Raw genomic sequence first — 16,667 nt, 5'->3', positions numbered from 1 at the left:
CAGGCTTGTTTGCACAACAAGGCTAAATAATTATATAAAAAATCCCACATGCATACTACCCTTTAGGGCTAAGCCCCCGGGTGTTTCAAATGTCTGGCTCCGCCTCTGTTCACGTCCTTAGCAGTTCAGTTTACTTTTATTGTTTTTTTTTTTTTGTTTGTTTGTTTTTGTAGAAATATAACCCAATTAATTGAAAGTAACTGGTTTAAATGTTGGATAATATTTCGAACAACCTTTGATGGGCGACAAACAAGCAGCTATTTGGCATTATCTGAAATGTCCCGCCCGCCGGACATCGTTTATTATGTCTTTAACCAAGCACAGCCCGCTCAGTACTGTGTGCGGAAGACAACCGCCATTTCCGGAAATTACAAGTCAGCTGCTAGGAAGCTGACGATTGTTGCTGTTTAGTTAGCTTGATGGCTAATCTTGTCAGTTGTTAGGGTTTGCTTCACACTGCTGGAGCTGTTCGTGGAAACATTTGGACCTGTGTTGTTAACGAGCTGCACTCCTGTAAACATGAAGTGGGTGTTTTTTCTCGAGGCTCTCCTCCTGGCTTGTTTTGTGCTGCTGAGCCAAGTGACAGCGAAGGTAAGGCTGACGTTAGCAGACTTAGCTAGTTATGTGGAGGAAATGGTGATGATGGCTGGATGAAATGAAATGCCTTTTTCTTTCAATCTCCTCTAAACGATGACTTGTCGCTGTGGGTTTGACAGTTGGATGCCAGAAAAGTTAACTAATGCGCGAATGTGGCTGCTATGTTTGCTGCTTGATGGTGAGGATGTAGAACAGAAAAAAGAGGCTATTTACCCCGAAGTTGGCAAGTTCCTGTGTTAACAGCGGCCAAAACATTAAACATAAAGCTGGATAAAATACATTACGACAGGACGAAAGGGGTCAGTAAAGTAGGAGCACAGTTAAATAGAGAAAAGTGAAGGAGTTAAGTATCTAAATAAAATAATGACACTCCATCTAAAAAAAAAAAAGTGAGTAAAAACCAAAGATGCAGGTATTGTCACGTGACTGTACTGAATGCGTGTGACATCTGTAACCTGTATCGACATAACTATAATAATCAGTGTTATGGTTGAGTAAGCAGGTTCAACAAACTGTGTCTGACCATAAAGTCCAAGTTGATTACCTCTCACACGGGCAACTCTTGAGTTTTAAGTTCGAGAAAGCCAGAGTTCAGCTGCCTGAGTTTGTTCACCCCAGAGTTTAATTGCTTCAATGCAGGCTCTCCATTTGAATCCATCTATCTTAAAAACAGCATCGTGGCATTTTATTCAGCATCGTCCACTCAGTCATCATTTACTCAGATTTACTTTTCATTAACAGATCAATCCTAACAAACACACTCCTGGTTTTACTAATTTGATGGCTGATAGAAGCTGTTATTAAATGAAAATTAAAAAAATAAAAAAGAGACAAGCAACATCCTTCTGCCATGTTATGGGTGTTGATGTTGTATAGTCTGTCCATCAGAGGGCACTAAACATCTTCCCTGTTGGCAACACTGATTGAAACGGCACAAACACAACAATCAGCTAATCTGAGCAGAGCTGGGCAGAATGTAAACGAGTAAATTAATAACCACACGAAAAAATGTTAATGAATCTGTTTATGTTTTCTTTGTCTGAAAGAAAAGGAAATAATCCGATATATCAGAATGTCAGATTATTAAATGAACAAATATAAATATTGGGCTTAAATATCCTCTAAGTTTATTTTGGGATGATGTAAAGTGTAAAGTGTTTAGTTAGTCCCCATAGGGAAATAGTTCCTCTGCATTTAACCTATTCACCCAGTGAAGCAGTGGGCAGCCACCAGTGCAGCGCCCGGGGACCAGTGTGTAGGGACGGTACCTTGCTCAGGGGTACCTCAGGGTAGCCGTTCAGTGGAGTCGAACCCCCGACCTTCCGATCATGGGGCCACCACTCTACCTACTGAGCTATCCCTGCCCGATTATTATGATTTGCATAATAATGAATTAATTGCATAATTGCATACTAATGAAATGTGTAGGCTTTTGTGTACCATATATTGTGCAAATGTGTTTGACAAACAAAAAAATGAACATTTGCCGTCTCTGTTGCAGAATTCAGAGGACATCCGCTGTAAATGCATCTGTCCGCCGTACCGAGAAGTCGAGGGTCAAATCTACAAACAAAATGTCTCTCTTAAGGACTGGTATGCTAACAAATCCGTCGCTGTGTTTCTCTCAATGATGCAAGTTGTCCTTGGTCTGTTTAGCTGAAAAGCTGAAAGCTTGTTAATTTTAATGTTTCGTCAGCAACTGTCTCCACGTGGTTGATCCCATGCCAGTGGACGGGAAAGATGTGGAGGCGTACTGTTTACGCTGTGAGTGTAAATATGAAGAGAGGAGCTCGGGGACCATTAAGGTAAATTCAAGTTAGATCAAAGAGTTGTGGTTGTTTTTTCTTTGCTGTGACGCAGGGCTGTATCTAATGATTGAGTTTTAGTTTTATAGTCTTATTGTACTTTTATTGTGACGCCTCTCTTTTGTCTAAAGCAAAATGCAAAAATGAAAAACAGCCAGCCTATCATGTGACTCATGCTGTGTGTGACTTAATGGATTATTGTTCAGCTTAGAGGACATCTGATTGTTTCAGTGACTTTTTTTTTCTTCTTCTAAACCAGGAAACGAGCAATCCCACAGTAATTGTTTCTTATTTTCAGTTTACCATCATAATGTACCTGTCCATTTTGGGTCTGCTGCTGCTCTACATGGTCTACCTGACTCTCCTGGAGCCCATGTTGAAGAGGCGCCTGTTTGGGCACTCGCAGCTTATACAGAGCGACGATGATGTTGGGGTATGTGGTCCCTTTAATTTTACAGCACTCCACCTGAGAGCATTGTTGTATAGTTTCTTTTCACTGCTGCTGCGCCACTCTTCTGCTCCTTTTATGAGGATTTTTATGTGGACCCATTGGCCGAAATGTCACATGGGAGTCATCCTTTGTAGGTAAACTTTAAAAGTTTACAAGTGCCTCTGTTAATTTTCAAACCCTTTTTTGGTGCTGTGCTGTGCTGAAAATGCCTCAAGTGAATCTGATCGCATGTTTCAAGCAAAGACTGGAGAACACGGTAGTTACTACAATCGCAGGCAAACACGGGAGCAGGGAGGATCTAAAACAAGCTGTAACTACCTTCTGTTCACAACACAGTTAAAAGAAAGCTGATGACAGCTGCTACATTACTGATGGTGAAATCGTGATTATTTATAAGAACATGGGCATGACAAAGATCTGGGACAGGAAGTGTGGTTGTGGTGCAGTGGGTGAGAACACAACCTATGATGTGAAAAAGTAGTGGTGAAGCTTTAGGTTTCCTGCTGCTGCAGATTCACGTGAAAATAATTTAATTTGTGAAATATGAGTTGACCCTTACTGTAACATACTCACAGGAAATGCAGTGTATGGGTCAGTAAGCTTAGCACTTACTGCTATCGTTCATCAGGACGAGCTGATGCTCATTTTCTGCATTTTTTCCACTGTGGAAACGATTAAAATGAACGAAGAGCTTCACTCGGCAGGAAGGAAACGAATTCCTCAGAGAGATGACCAACTCCTGTCAATATTCCCAGCTGTTTACCAACTGATACCACAGGAGACATAAAATCAGATCAGAGTTATTCACAAATTGATGGAAACAGGCTGATTATGTTGTTATTTTTAAATAAGATAAAGATATTTTGGTTTTAGTCGTCCTCACCATCAAAATCTGTGAGCTCAAACATTGTCTGATGCCACCAGGTGTCACCTAATTGACATGACTGAAAGGATTCCCACTTTAACGTGTCAGTTTTCAAAGTCAAACATTGGTCTGTTTATTACATTTGTTCATGCTGTTCGCTTGCTGCACAGTGAACAATCAGCCTGAGTTTGTGTTTTCATTAATCTGTACTTTTTAAAAGCCAGAACACACTCATATGCAGTATCAAGTAGGAGAAAGAAACAAAAAGGAAACAGTTCAGTAGATTCCTGACTTCTTGCTGTTTTCTCTTTTTAATTATTTAATAAAAAGGCACTGTGAAAATGCTCAAATTTCTTCGTAAGAGCAGACAGTTTGGTTGTTTTAATTTAATTTCCAGTCTGAAAGACTGTTTAGAGAAAAAAGCAGTGACTACCTTTGACTGTGGGAGGTGGGTGCAAAGCAGTCTCACTGTGTTTCACTGGCAAAGTTTAGGCAAGAAGAATTGTGGTGTTTGTCTTATACTGTACAAAAAGCTAATGCTGCCACTAAAAGTTTAAGATTTGTCAGTATATTGTTTTTCTGGTGAATAAGCTGACAACAAACAGCTGAGGTGCTGCGTTGTCTTGTTTATCCCAAAGCCTGTAGTCAAAATTCAGACCACATGTTTCTCCTGTGCTCTAACATGAATTAGATGAAGAAAAAAAAAATTGCAAGCAAAACCAATAAAAGCGGAAGGACTCCTGCAACATTAATTATAGAGGAAATGGTGGGCTTGTAATGTTTAGTGCTCGATACAGAGAGACTGTCTGACTAAAGCTCTTGCTTTTAGTCAGACAGGGCTTTCCCTTTCCCATCCTCACAACATAATCCCATAGCCATTTTTTACTTAAATAATATCCAGTAAAGAAGATTATTATAGTTGACTAAAACTAAACTAACATCTGGATACATTTTAGCTAACTACACTAGACTTTTTAAAAGAAACTCTGAAACTCTGAAAACTAAAATAAAGTTTTAGTAAATTATAAAGTTTTAGGGTTTAGTTTTAGTGTTTGTTAGTTTAGTAAAATTTCATTACAACTTGCCTTATGAGGCGTTTATGGACATGTTTATTGGGACTCATGGTGTCTTACAATACTGTTAATTAACTTCTTTCCAAAAGTTTTGTTTTACTTGTACTGATTTTCTAAATCTTGCCTCTGACACATTGCCGCCATGCAACAATTTAAAAGCCTTAAACTAGCAGTGAAACTTATAAAACTAAACATTTTCAAACAATAAAAACCAAAACTGAAATCAGAAAATCCACTCTGGACACCAACAGAAACCAAACTGAATTAAAAACAATCAAAATAAAGTAAATGTGAAAGGAAACTAGAAAATACAAAGCTATAACAACACTCCACCGGAGACTAGGCTTTTGTTAATTTAAATGATTCTCACTGCTAACCCGGCTTGAGCAGCTGTCAGCATACATACACATCCCAAACAGAACAGAGGACATCTACATGTGTGTTAACTGTGTTGTTTTTATTAGTTGTTGTTGTTGTTGTTTTCAAGACGGTCATTAAAATGTACATTTGAGTCTTAAAAAGAACTACCGAGACGCTCGTGTTTGACGTACATCAGACTTTTTAATCTCACTGTGTTAACTTTGCTTTCAGGACCAGCAGCCGTTCGCCAACGCTCACAACGTGCTGTCCCGGTCACACTCTCGATCCAACGTCCTGAACAAAGTGGAGCATGCCCAGCAGCGCTGGAGGAGGCAGGTCCAGGAACAGAGGAAATCTGTGTTTGACCGCCATGTTGTTCTCAGTTAAAAACTGTGATTAAGTAAATGGTGGAGCAAAAAAACAACAATAACAGAAAAACACTGTGACAGACGCCCTCCAATTATATCGCTTCGTTTCTCTCATTTCTGAATCAAATCTAAACGTGTGTGGTGCATCAGAGGTGGACATAGGTAAGAAATCATTCCCGGCTCTGGTTTAGTCTGCAGGCAACACACGAGGTTACTCTGAATTAATTTCTTGCACAGTTTAAATACACAGACCTAAAACACAATTTATTCTTTGACTAATGAATCTGAGCTAAGAGTCCTCTTAGTCCAAAGAAGTCTGATTACACTTGATTTCTGAACAAAACATCCAGATGTTGGTCATAACTGGCTGTTACCTTGTTGGCATTTAGCGGGGTCGATAGTTTCCACCCTAAAACAAACACGATCACTGCTCTCACCATGGGAGCAAAAAGGAAAAAAAAAATCATGTAAAATACTCCTGCTTTAAAAATGCATGTTTTATAAATAAATCTTTTCTAAATGTGTTTACGATCCTTCCTTCCTACCATGATTATTAATGTCTCATAACTGGTGTGAAATTAATCATTTTAATGAACTGAATTAAATTTGGTAACTGAACAAGTAGTTTCCCTGAACCTTGTTGCAGAAATCAATGTGATTTCCTCTCGATGTCATAATGAACTTACAGTAGCTGTGCTATTGGTTATCGGCTGTTAGTGGCCCTTTAAAATCTGTGCCCTCTCCAACTGCCTAAATGTAGCGTCACGTCTTTTGGTTTAGCAGGTTTTTTGGGGGTTTTAAACGCTTGGTCAAACAACAGGCAGGGTTTCTGTGACAGAATTTATTTTGTGTATAGTTTGTGTGAGTACATGGGCAGAGTGGATGAACTGCCATCGCTGGGAGACATTTGAAAGTGTTCTTAACTATTGTATATGTGGTACCTTTAACTTTGAAATAAAGTTCTGTAATATTTCTGATTCTTGCACTTGTAATCTGTTCGTTACATTGGTCCCAGGTCAGCCCTGAGAAAACACGTTTAACTACTAGTTTGTTGTCATTTATTACGATTTATATATTTGGGGGTTTTTTGTTTTTGTTTTTTTTGAGCTGACTGATATGCTGCAGAGGTCCCAGGACAAAGATAAAATACCAACTTACTTTAGAACAAAGACGATCATTGTATCTACACCAGAATCCTGCCCGGGTTCAGGTCATGTTTGTCACATGTTAATCACAAAAGAGCCACAAAAAAGCAGGAACCATATGAGGCTCCTCATCATTTTAGCTTTTATTTCAACATACGTGTTAATAAACAATACAACTGGTAACCAAGTCATCACAAAGAGGGGGCGTTTGTAGATATGAGGTTGGAGGAAAGCTTGATTTAGGGCTTTGGTGATGGCATAAATTGATGCAGAGCTGACGCGGAAGCATAATTCTCATGTAACCCTGTAACACTGGTACTTATAACACCCAACAGCATCAGATGACAGCATGGAAAGGACCAAGAGAAGTTTTTATTCATATATATATGTATATATGTATCTATATCAACTGACTGAGTATGTTTACATCAGGTACTTTATTTTAGTTATGCAACTTGTGCACTATTAAGCTGCCTGATTTGGATTACAGGTTTTACTCAAGTAAAACGTCTTAATAATAGCTCAGCCCCCCGCCCCCGACTTCTCAAAACACAAAATTATGTTTAGATGTTGTAAGAGGGTGTGAATCATGTCAGATTTTCTACACCAGATTTCTGCACTGATTTTTGGTTGTGATTAAATATTCAGATTTCCTGTAGCCCCCCCCCCCCGCGAGCTTTGTTCTTGGTCTCCTGTGGCAAAAACGAGGCAAGAATCCTGGAAACACCCCGGTCTCAAAGTTAGTTGGGAAGCCTCCCTTCAGTGACAGCGTGTATACGATTTTTCTAAACTCTGACAATCACTTTAAATCGTTTAAATCCACAAGTCAACCAAACTAAGAAAAACAATAGATTAAAAAAAAAGGAGAAACCTTTCTGCTTGAATGCATTTCTGGGAACCGTGGAGACAAACATCTCCCAAACTTTGACATGTTAGTAATCCAGCCTTAAATACCTCGGTTTTTTTTTTTAAAGTGTTCTTTTGTCTGGTGCTTTTCTGGCTTAGTAAATCTCTGTTTTCATAACTTGTCCTCTCTGTGTTGGCAACAGTTTTTCTACCAATGGAAAAATACTAATTTGGGATTCAGCTTGGTCAATAAAAAAAACTCGACAGGCATTTTCTTCTTCTTCTTTTACTTCTCATCTTGACATAGTAACCCATTAAGTTACCGTGTCATGATGAAAATTTGGATTTCGCAGAGAAAAGTCCCATACAAGCATTCAAACCAGTTAAATTGCAGATGTTTGATAACTCCAACCATCTTCTTTTCATTTAACTCAGTGATTTCCATACAGCTACGTCATCGTTTCCTGTGCAGTCCGCTTTTCCTTTTTTCCCTTCTCTCTCTGCATGCAGTTCTACCGAGAAGACTATTTTCCCCAGTAAAAAAAAAATAGCAGTTTTCAAGCTGCACACATACACACACACAGAGAGAGAGAGCGACACGGGCTCTGTGCAAGAATGGATCAGTGACCTAACTGAGCTCCAAGAAAGACAGTCAGGTAGGCTTTGTTTCTTTGTTTTACCTCCTTAAATGTTCTTTGTATAGAAATCTAACCAAACTTTCCTTTTTTAAAAGTAAGCTGTAGTTTTTGCAGCAGATTTAGAGAGTTTCTGTGAAGAAAAACAGCTGAACGGAACGATACCTTAGTCATTTTTGATATAATTAAGGTGTGTGACTCAAAAAAAAGTTCGCAGATAGTGATTTAGATCGATGTCAGATGATAACTTCAGTGTTTAATGTTTATGTGGGAAAGTAGCTCTTCTCAGTTTTACTGTTGCACTTGCATCGACGAGCCTACAGGGGTCGCCTCAGACTTTGAATTTGATCCAGTGCAGAATCGATGGCTTTTACATCCATCTGTGTTTATTTTATTTCATGCCCCAACAAGCTCCCGTTCAATTTTTTAAATGACTTTCCCAGGTATTTGTCAAACCTGTCCCTACTAATACACACACACACACACACACACACACACACACACACACACACACACACACACACACACACACACACACACACACAGTCATGTTTCCATATCTCCACAATACATTACACTGACTTACATTCGTTTTGCTGTTGTTACCTCAAGCCAAGTCTTCTTAAAATGCACTGATTTTGTTATTTAGAGTCTATTTTTGTACCCACAAGAAAGCCAGATCCTCGGAATGAGATGGTTATGTCAACATAAATATTATGTATATACATATGTGCATACTCAGTATATGAAATGTTACCCCGTATCGCTGCATTCAAGGTTTCTGATTCAGTTCGGACTGATGTTGTGGCTGCTGTGTGGTCAGAAGCTGAAATGCCATGAGATAAAGGAATGTCCTTGTACTAAACTGTTCTGCTTGCTGCTCCGCCAGCACATCATGTTGTGAAAGCTGCAGCTATTCAGAGCATTTTTAGAAACAATAACATCTTATTGTTACTTTGACTGAGAGAACAAGAAAAGTTTTGTGCTTCGGTTAAACATTCCCCCCTCGATAATCAAAGAGTGATCATGGTTACTCATAGACTGCAATCCCCCTTTTCCCCTTGAAGCAGGGATGTGAAACTCATTTTACATGCGTCCCATTTTGATCTTGTGCTGAGACCTTTACACCGATACCAGGTGTTTAACTAAGCATTTAATCCCTGTGATATCTTGATATAAAATAAAAATAAAATAAATAAGTGCATTTCTACATGATCAATGTGTAAAATTAAGACAATTACTAAGACACTGCCCAGATTGTCTTGTAGTTTTTGTTGATTGATGAATTTTGTTTTCAACTGAAATTTCTATAGTAGACAGTAAACAGCAACTTTTCTGTCATTTAATTGTTTAAATGTGTCTTAACTACTTATTAAAGGGCGAATGGCTGTGGGGGATGTCTTTCAGAAATAAAACCTTTAAAAATACAGTTAAAAGAAAAAATATTTATGCCCTCTTTCATATTTTCCAAAACCGCTCAGTGGGCCGGATTACAGTTTTTCCTGGGCCAATTCTTGCCCCCAAACCTCATGTTTGACACCCCTTTCTTAAAGGGTCTTCTATAACACAGAACCAGCTGATAACTGTTATTTACTGTAACCCTCAAGGTGGCTGATACTACCTAGCTTTTCTAAGGTGAACGATGGACTGATCCTAACAGCCACAGTACCATTTGGCCTTTTTTGCATTCAAACATGTGCGAATACAAAGAAAAGTAAGTGAGAGTCTCTTGAGAGTGATGTCAGATACAGTTAAAAGAGACACTTCCAGCCCATTTCTTCACTTCTTTCGAAGTGAAGAGGCTGTGTCAACTCGACAAGTTGCATCTTCTCCCTCTGTGCTGTCAGGCTGCATCTCAGGGTGTTGAAAAGACACGTCAACTTAATCGGGAAGTTAAAGAGCTGCCTTGGGTCCTTTTCTGAAACTCAATATGGTGTTTATTACACTATTTAGGGGATAATTGTGCTGTGACTTTGACTTCTTGTCCTCTCTTCTCATTGAAACTTCAGGAAGGAAAAAGAAAGGCTTAGTAATGATTTTCTCTCTGGCGTGTCAGTGGCCAAAGTCTCACAGAGATGAGGCGTAATCGTATCTGTTGTTCATGTTGGATGAGATTACTGCTTATTCCCTCATGAGTGCAGCTCCAGGAGGTGTGTAACGAATGAATACGATGTCTGCTGTCAGAGCTCTGTGGTTAGTCCCGAAACTGAGGTTGAAGGGATTCACATAAAGTTTTAGAAATCTGTCTTAATTGGGATTCCTTTCCTGTCTGGTAAAATTTCATGTATGCTCGTGAGTCTGTGCTTTGATGCTCCCGTGTCCTGTGAGAAGAGGATGTGGCTTTTAATGAGAAGTCCAGATGCCACTGTGATCAGTGGAACAATGAATTCCACATTATGTTGTGGTGAAAAAAAAAAAAAAAATCCCACAAAAAGCTGTTAGTGCCTAAGTCTTTTGTGCTGAAAATGTGCGGATTTGAAGTGTTTTCAGGAAGGACGATCTTTATGAGACCTTGAAAGGATTTGACGGGGTCTCTGTAAGAAAAGCTGCACAGTCACTGATCTGTAGGCTTCCTGCTGACTTCATGTAATGAACCGCGATCACGGATGTCTGAGTTTTGTGACTTCCTCTCTCTTCCCAGGCTTGTGGGATGATAAGACACCCCAAGAGACTGAAAGGAGAATGTTTATGGGTGCTCCTTCAGTGTTTGGGGCAGAAATGTACAGACAGATAACCATGGATGACAAAGGGAACTCTCTTGTGAAATAGTTGGAAACGGTTTTCTCTGAACTTCCATCAACTTCTGCCAAAAGAACAAAACATATATTAGAAATTCCTTTATTTGTGTCCAGTGCAAACCTTTTTTAATTGGATGTGAGACCTCACCATAACACCGCACTACAGGCTGAAATGAGTGTGTCTTTCTCTTGTTTATAAATGACTGATGTAACTTTTACTGATGTAACACCTGGCTTTAAAAAAAAAAAAATCACTGCCCTTAGGCTTAAAGCATCACCCGTGAGTCTGATTTGGTGTCTCCTGCCAGGTCTCTCCTCTGTTACACCTGGAACCACACCCACAAGTGATGACATGGGATCTTGGAGTGCACCTGCGTATCTGTGCAACAAGGTTAAAGGTAGAGGTCAGGAATAAAACAGATTTTCAGGGATTCTTAGTCATCTTTTTTGCTTTTAAGTGAACATTACAAAGTGATATCACGCCATACTCTTACTTCACTTGCAATAGGTATTCTGAATGGGGGTTTTCTTTAGAAAAGCACAGTTGTTTTCATCATGAGGTGGTCAGAGATGGATGATTAATAGAATCAGTCATCACAAATCTGATGATTTTTTTATAGGTCTGCGTAGGGTTGAAAAAACACCCAAATTTTAGTAAACTGTAACTGTTCTGCATATGGTGCTACTCAATAAATAAAGCTCATTAACTTAAAAGTTGAATTTATCATGTTACTGTAACTAAAAACTGTTGTTCTGATTAATAGAAGCAGTAACTTTGGTTAATTGAGTGTCTGAAGGGGGGACACGATGGTGAGAAGGTCCCAGACCAGAGTCCAGTCTGGGGGCCTTTCTGTGTGATGTTCCCATGGGAACAGCTACTCCAGTTTCCTTTAACAGTCCAAAGTCACGCATGGAGTTAGGTTAACTGGTGATTCTAAGTTGGCTGTAGCTGTAAGTGTGAGTAGTTGTCTTTCTCTTTGTGGTAGACTGGTTATCCAGGGTGCACATCCTGCATCTCGCCCTACGGCGGCCGGGATAGGCTCCAGGGCCTCCTGCAACTCAGAATTTGATAAGCTGAAGAACAAGATGGGTGGATCTGTGCATTTCCTTTTAATGTGAAGGTGACTAAAAAGAGATGATTTTTGTTCCAAGTCTCATTTCTTGCACATCGTTTCCTCCACCCTGGGGTGTACTCTCCCTTCAGGGAACAGCACAGTCCTGGTGCACAGCTGGCTTTAGAGGACACCGCTGGAGTCTCTAGTTTGAGGAACAGACGCTTGGCAGTTTTTATTAAACAGGACCTGTAAGAACCAGATTGTGCTTTGAGTCATCACGAAGCATTTTGAGCTAAAAGTTAGAAAAGGTGCCTTAAAAATAACGTGTTTGACTGACTTTGAATGCACTCTGGTGAAGCTGCTGGAGGACAAATGAATAACATGAGGAGTCTTCATGTGTGTACGCACTTTAATGGTGAACATGTCATAAGGGATCTTTTTCTATCATTAATGAAACGCTATTATACGGCCAACATGCATTTGCACATGTGGGCAACACTCGGTCAGTGTTTCCCATTCACTTTGGACATATGAATGGCATCTTTGTGTGTGCTGTGGAGCATTTTTCAGCATGACAATGCCCAGCAGCCAGCTCTGGCAGCGCGGATTCGTCCCATCAGCAGCCCTCGGCTCCTGAATATTCATCCACGCTCCTCAACTCGTCCTGACAATAAACAAGAGGCCAGAGGCTTGAATGCCTGGGTGGGGAGGGGAGGAGGGCAAAGGGGCAGAAGGAAGGGAGGCGGAGGGGGGGGGGGGGGGCAAATCCCGGCAAAAGTGGGGGGCAAACAACCCGTTTCCAAGGTAACAAGCCCAGCCTCTGTACTCTGCAGCAGTCTGTGAGAGAAAGGAGAGGGGAGGCAGGAGGGCTTTTTCCTTTTTTCCTCCTTTTCTTTTTTTCTGGTCGGTTTTAGTTGGAAAGACATGAGTCGCAGTTTATTGAGAAGGGCAGGTATCCGGCAGAGCCAGCCAAAGTTTTTCACCGTGTAGACGAACGGGATCTGTGCGTCGCAAAGGGATTATAATCTCAAAATACCAGCAGCCATGGATGTGAGGGGAAACTCGGAGGTAAAAGCCGTCTGCTTTTTTTTTTTTAAACAAACAAAAATTTCCCGACGAGCTACGGCAGGAAGTTTAATTTGTCACAAAGCAGCTAGTGGGACAAAGCAGGGGTGGAAAATAACTTTTTAAAAAGTTGCAAGGTGCGTTAAAGTGTCTCCATGTGACCATATTTGGTCAATGGCATGCTGAACGATGAAGTGCAGTCATCGGCAGACTGCTTTGCTTTCACCCCCCCGACAGCTGACCCTTTGAATGAAGAAAAATGTCCCAGCGGATGCAGGCAGTAACTCTGCGGGCTTTGTAATTAGTTATTATCGGTCAAACATCCCTAAAGTCAAACCAGCAGATAAGTAAGAAAACAGCACAAGACTCCAGATCACACGACTCTGAACTGAGCACCCTGTGTCCTTTTTCCTGCTGGAGTTCAGGCTTATGGTGAGGGGGGTGACTTCTGTTGTTTTGGCCAGGGAAGGGTAAAAACCCAAATACTTTTTAAAACATGCATTCTGTGTATTTTAACCTTTACACTCTTGTGCATGTGCAGTTTTATCTGTTAACGCTTTTTGCGCCACACATTTGGAGATCATTTGCATTTCGTGTGATGTAGCAGTCCTTAAAAAGTATCATTAATCACACCTCTGTGGGTTAAAATGATCATGTACGTGTTTTCAGCTCTACTTCTTAGTTTGGAGCCTTTAATTTAACTTCTTCTGACCTGGCTTTGGCGCAGATGCAGGTCCAGGGTTGGTTTATTTTTTTATTTTTTTGTGATTCTCTGAAACATGTGCATTTACTTACTTGGATAAAGGGGGAAAATCTGGCCCATGTATCACAATTGTTTCAGGCAATTTAAACTTCTAAAAGCACCTTTTTTTTTTAGAACAACGCTGGGAAAAGAGTGTTTTCACTACACTGAGGTTTGTGTAGGTTAAGTATGGAGAGCTGTGTGGCTGTCTTTCTTGAATGTTTTGGTTCCTGAATATGAGTTTTCTTAACAGATTACAGCCTAAATCCTTATGATCTTATCTCACTCACCATAATGCAAACCCTATGGCTGTGAGCGGTTTTCTTTAAGCTTTCTTTTTCCTCCCTTAAAAAAGCCTTTCCATTGTGCAGATCAAACAATGACCTTCCCCTCTCACTGGATGGGACTGTCAACACAAAGCTATTGAGGAAGTTCTTCTCTGTTCTCCATTCACTCTAACAGGAGTGCGTCTAGCCTAAACGGGCCGTTGTTCACTCAACATCACAATCAAGAGTTGTTTTTGTCTTCAAGATAGGTTCATTGGGATTTACTGAGAATCGTGAGGGTCTGAGGTTGTAGTTTTCCTCACCGTCATGCTAAAGCGATCCTCAACCACATTTCTTCAGATCTGGGGGGTGTATTTCTCCAACATGCGGTTTTGACAGATTTCCCAGTCATAAATCTGCAGATCACAAGACCATCTCCCTTAGCTTCCCTCAAACAGCCACAGAAGTCACAAAGCTTCTTTTGAAAGCAAGCTTTTCATTGCCTTTCATGAAAGCATTTAATCTTATGTGACTATATCTACGCAGAAAGGAGACATATGATGCCGGTGCCTTTGGCTCGCCTGTGACTGTTTTAACCAATTCAGCTCTCGCATTCACGTGGCTTAAAAACACAGCAGATGTCACACCTGTGGAGAGAGCACAGAACAATAAGGTGTGTGTTTCTTTCTAGGATTATAAACACTGATCTCATCGATCTGCTGTCGCTCAGCTAAGAAACTATATTAACCTTGCTTTCCGCCGTGGGATTTTAGTTCATTGAAGGTCATGCTATGCTGACTTAATATTAACTTTCAGGCATACAGTATTACCCACTGATTTAGGTCTAAGGCACACTCTTAGTCATACTGTTTGTCACCATGCTGCGGCCTCAACATACAAACTAGATTTATTGGCATCCCAGTGTTTTACTTTAGTACATTTTACTTCCACCTTCTATCCTTGATATGAGTGTTTGAGAGCCTGCCTGACCTCTCATTAGCTCATGAAGTAAAGCAAAACATATCACTTTCTTTCTGTACTGGACAATAACCCGTGAATTGTGATGGATCATGAGTGGGATGAGCTGCTATATCACTGGTGTTCTGGTTTTCACAAGCGCTGGTGTTAGGTTGATCAGTACCTCATATGATGCTCTATTCATGGTGCTTTGTTAGTAGACTACAGTCACAGCAGCAGTTCTGTTGTCAAAAATTTGTCTGGCTAACACTGATTGCAAGACCTTCAGAGCTGCCAGCTATGGACCTCTTTTACAGCGTAACGTAGTGACACTCACCGTTCCATGTGCCAAACCAAAGATGCCATCGTGATTCATTTATATTAGTCGTCTTTCCTCTGGGGCTGCCCAGAATTGCACAGTGTAAAACTGCCTTAAGCTTAATCCCTTTTGCATTTACCAAAAGAAATCTACGACTGGTGTGTCTTAAGGTTTCCTAGGAAGTTTCTCAAGCTCTCTCCAGCTGCAGTGCCAACACGACTACACTTCCTCTCACCCACTCACAGTGCCTCTGGTTCAATAGTGCTTTTTTCTTTTTTCTCATTAAAGATGACAAGTGCAGGATTTCCACAAAGCTTTAGAAAGACTTTGGTTACAGCCTTTTTCTGTTTGTCTTTTAATAAAAATCCAAAATATTTTTCAAGCTATTTCATGTGAAGTAAAAATTAAGCCTCAAGCTACTGTGTAACTTAACCTCTATATGTAACCGTTTATAAGCGCCCCCCTGGGCTGTATAGTTAATGGGTCGTAATGTTTTAATAGGATTTTGCATGCCATGTCAGGGTAACAAAACATCATCATGTAGACGTTATCATGCCGTAAGACGTCCTGACTATATTTATTCGAGGGGCTACATTTGTCATGTATAGTTGCGTGCTGAGATACGAGCAGCGCTCGGGTTGGATGTCTGGAGTACACACACTCTCAGCTGTGTTTTCATTTCTTAAACACTTGTCACAACCTGTTGATACTCAGAATAAATGGTGCAAGCGCTGCATTTACAAAGCCTCCTTATAAAGTAGACAGCCTATAATCTTTAATGAATTGCTAGTGAATTTGACTCGGAGCATAATTTTCCCAGTGCCATTAATCAGCACATATTGACTTGAGTTTCCAGATTATTGAACTCAAAACAGCTAAAGCCGAGGAACGTCTTTATCTGTCTCAGTCATCACATGCGTAATGACTCCCCTAATGAGATCACGTCCAGTTATATTAATTAACTCACTGGCTACTTTAAGTCAAGAGTGCTAATGCCAGTGTAATCAATGGGAGCCCAGTTGTTTTCTTCAGGATTTGTTCATCAGCGAAGCCTAAAAAAAGGGGGTAATTTGATCCACATATTTTAAGTGCTCCACAAACAGCTCATATTTGTTCTGTTTCTAACTAAAACTGTGCGGTGAAGTTCGGGGAAACATCACATTTATGGCCAAAAGAATCCAGTGCCAGCTGTTCTTAAGTTTTTATAACTAGTGATGGGAAAAGAAAGTGTATGAACAGTGGAAACTGGGTTATGAATGAGTGGTCATGCTGCTGGCCCTCGTCCAACATGGGAGAAAATAAAGAAATCCATATAGCTTGTTATGAACTGTTTCATGTAAGAACTGCTTTCTTTTGGCTGTCTGTTAGTAATTGGGTAAC

At 40.3% G+C, this 16,667-nt stretch overlaps 2 protein-coding genes across 4 annotated transcripts in view; both read left to right on the top strand.

Annotated features, from left to right (window-relative positions):
* The first annotated feature begins 324 nt into the window (after positions 1-324).
* On the top strand, positions 325-6,496 carry tmem9b (TMEM9 domain family, member B). Its single transcript, XM_026167573.2, has 5 exons — positions 325-591; positions 2,099-2,190; positions 2,294-2,402; positions 2,701-2,835; positions 5,383-6,496. The coding sequence occupies exons 1-5, from the start codon at positions 520-522 to the stop codon at positions 5,536-5,538; spliced, it is 564 nt and encodes a 187-aa protein (XP_026023358.1). The 5' UTR covers positions 325-519; the 3' UTR covers positions 5,539-6,496.
* A 1,144-nt stretch (positions 6,497-7,640) lies between these two features.
* dennd2b (DENN domain containing 2B) overlaps positions 7,641-16,667 on the top strand; it is a 55,265-nt gene continuing 46,238 nt past the window's right edge. The window contains exon 1 of one of the 3 annotated variants that reach the window (XM_026167559.2): positions 7,641-8,166. The gene's annotated coding sequence lies outside the window, so the exon portion shown is untranslated. Of the gene's footprint in view, positions 8,167-12,737; positions 13,007-16,667 lie in introns of those variants that run through there. The other 2 variants (XR_013905894.1, XM_026167549.2) reach the window with 2 other exon arrangements.

This window comes from Astatotilapia calliptera, chromosome 1 (assembly GCF_964374335.1).
Source record: "Astatotilapia calliptera chromosome 1, fAstCal68.1, whole genome shotgun sequence".
NCBI lineage: Eukaryota > Metazoa > Chordata > Actinopteri > Cichliformes > Cichlidae > Astatotilapia > Astatotilapia calliptera.
Note: the sequence above shows the minus strand (reverse complement) of the source record. Positions and strands in the feature narration are given on the sequence as shown.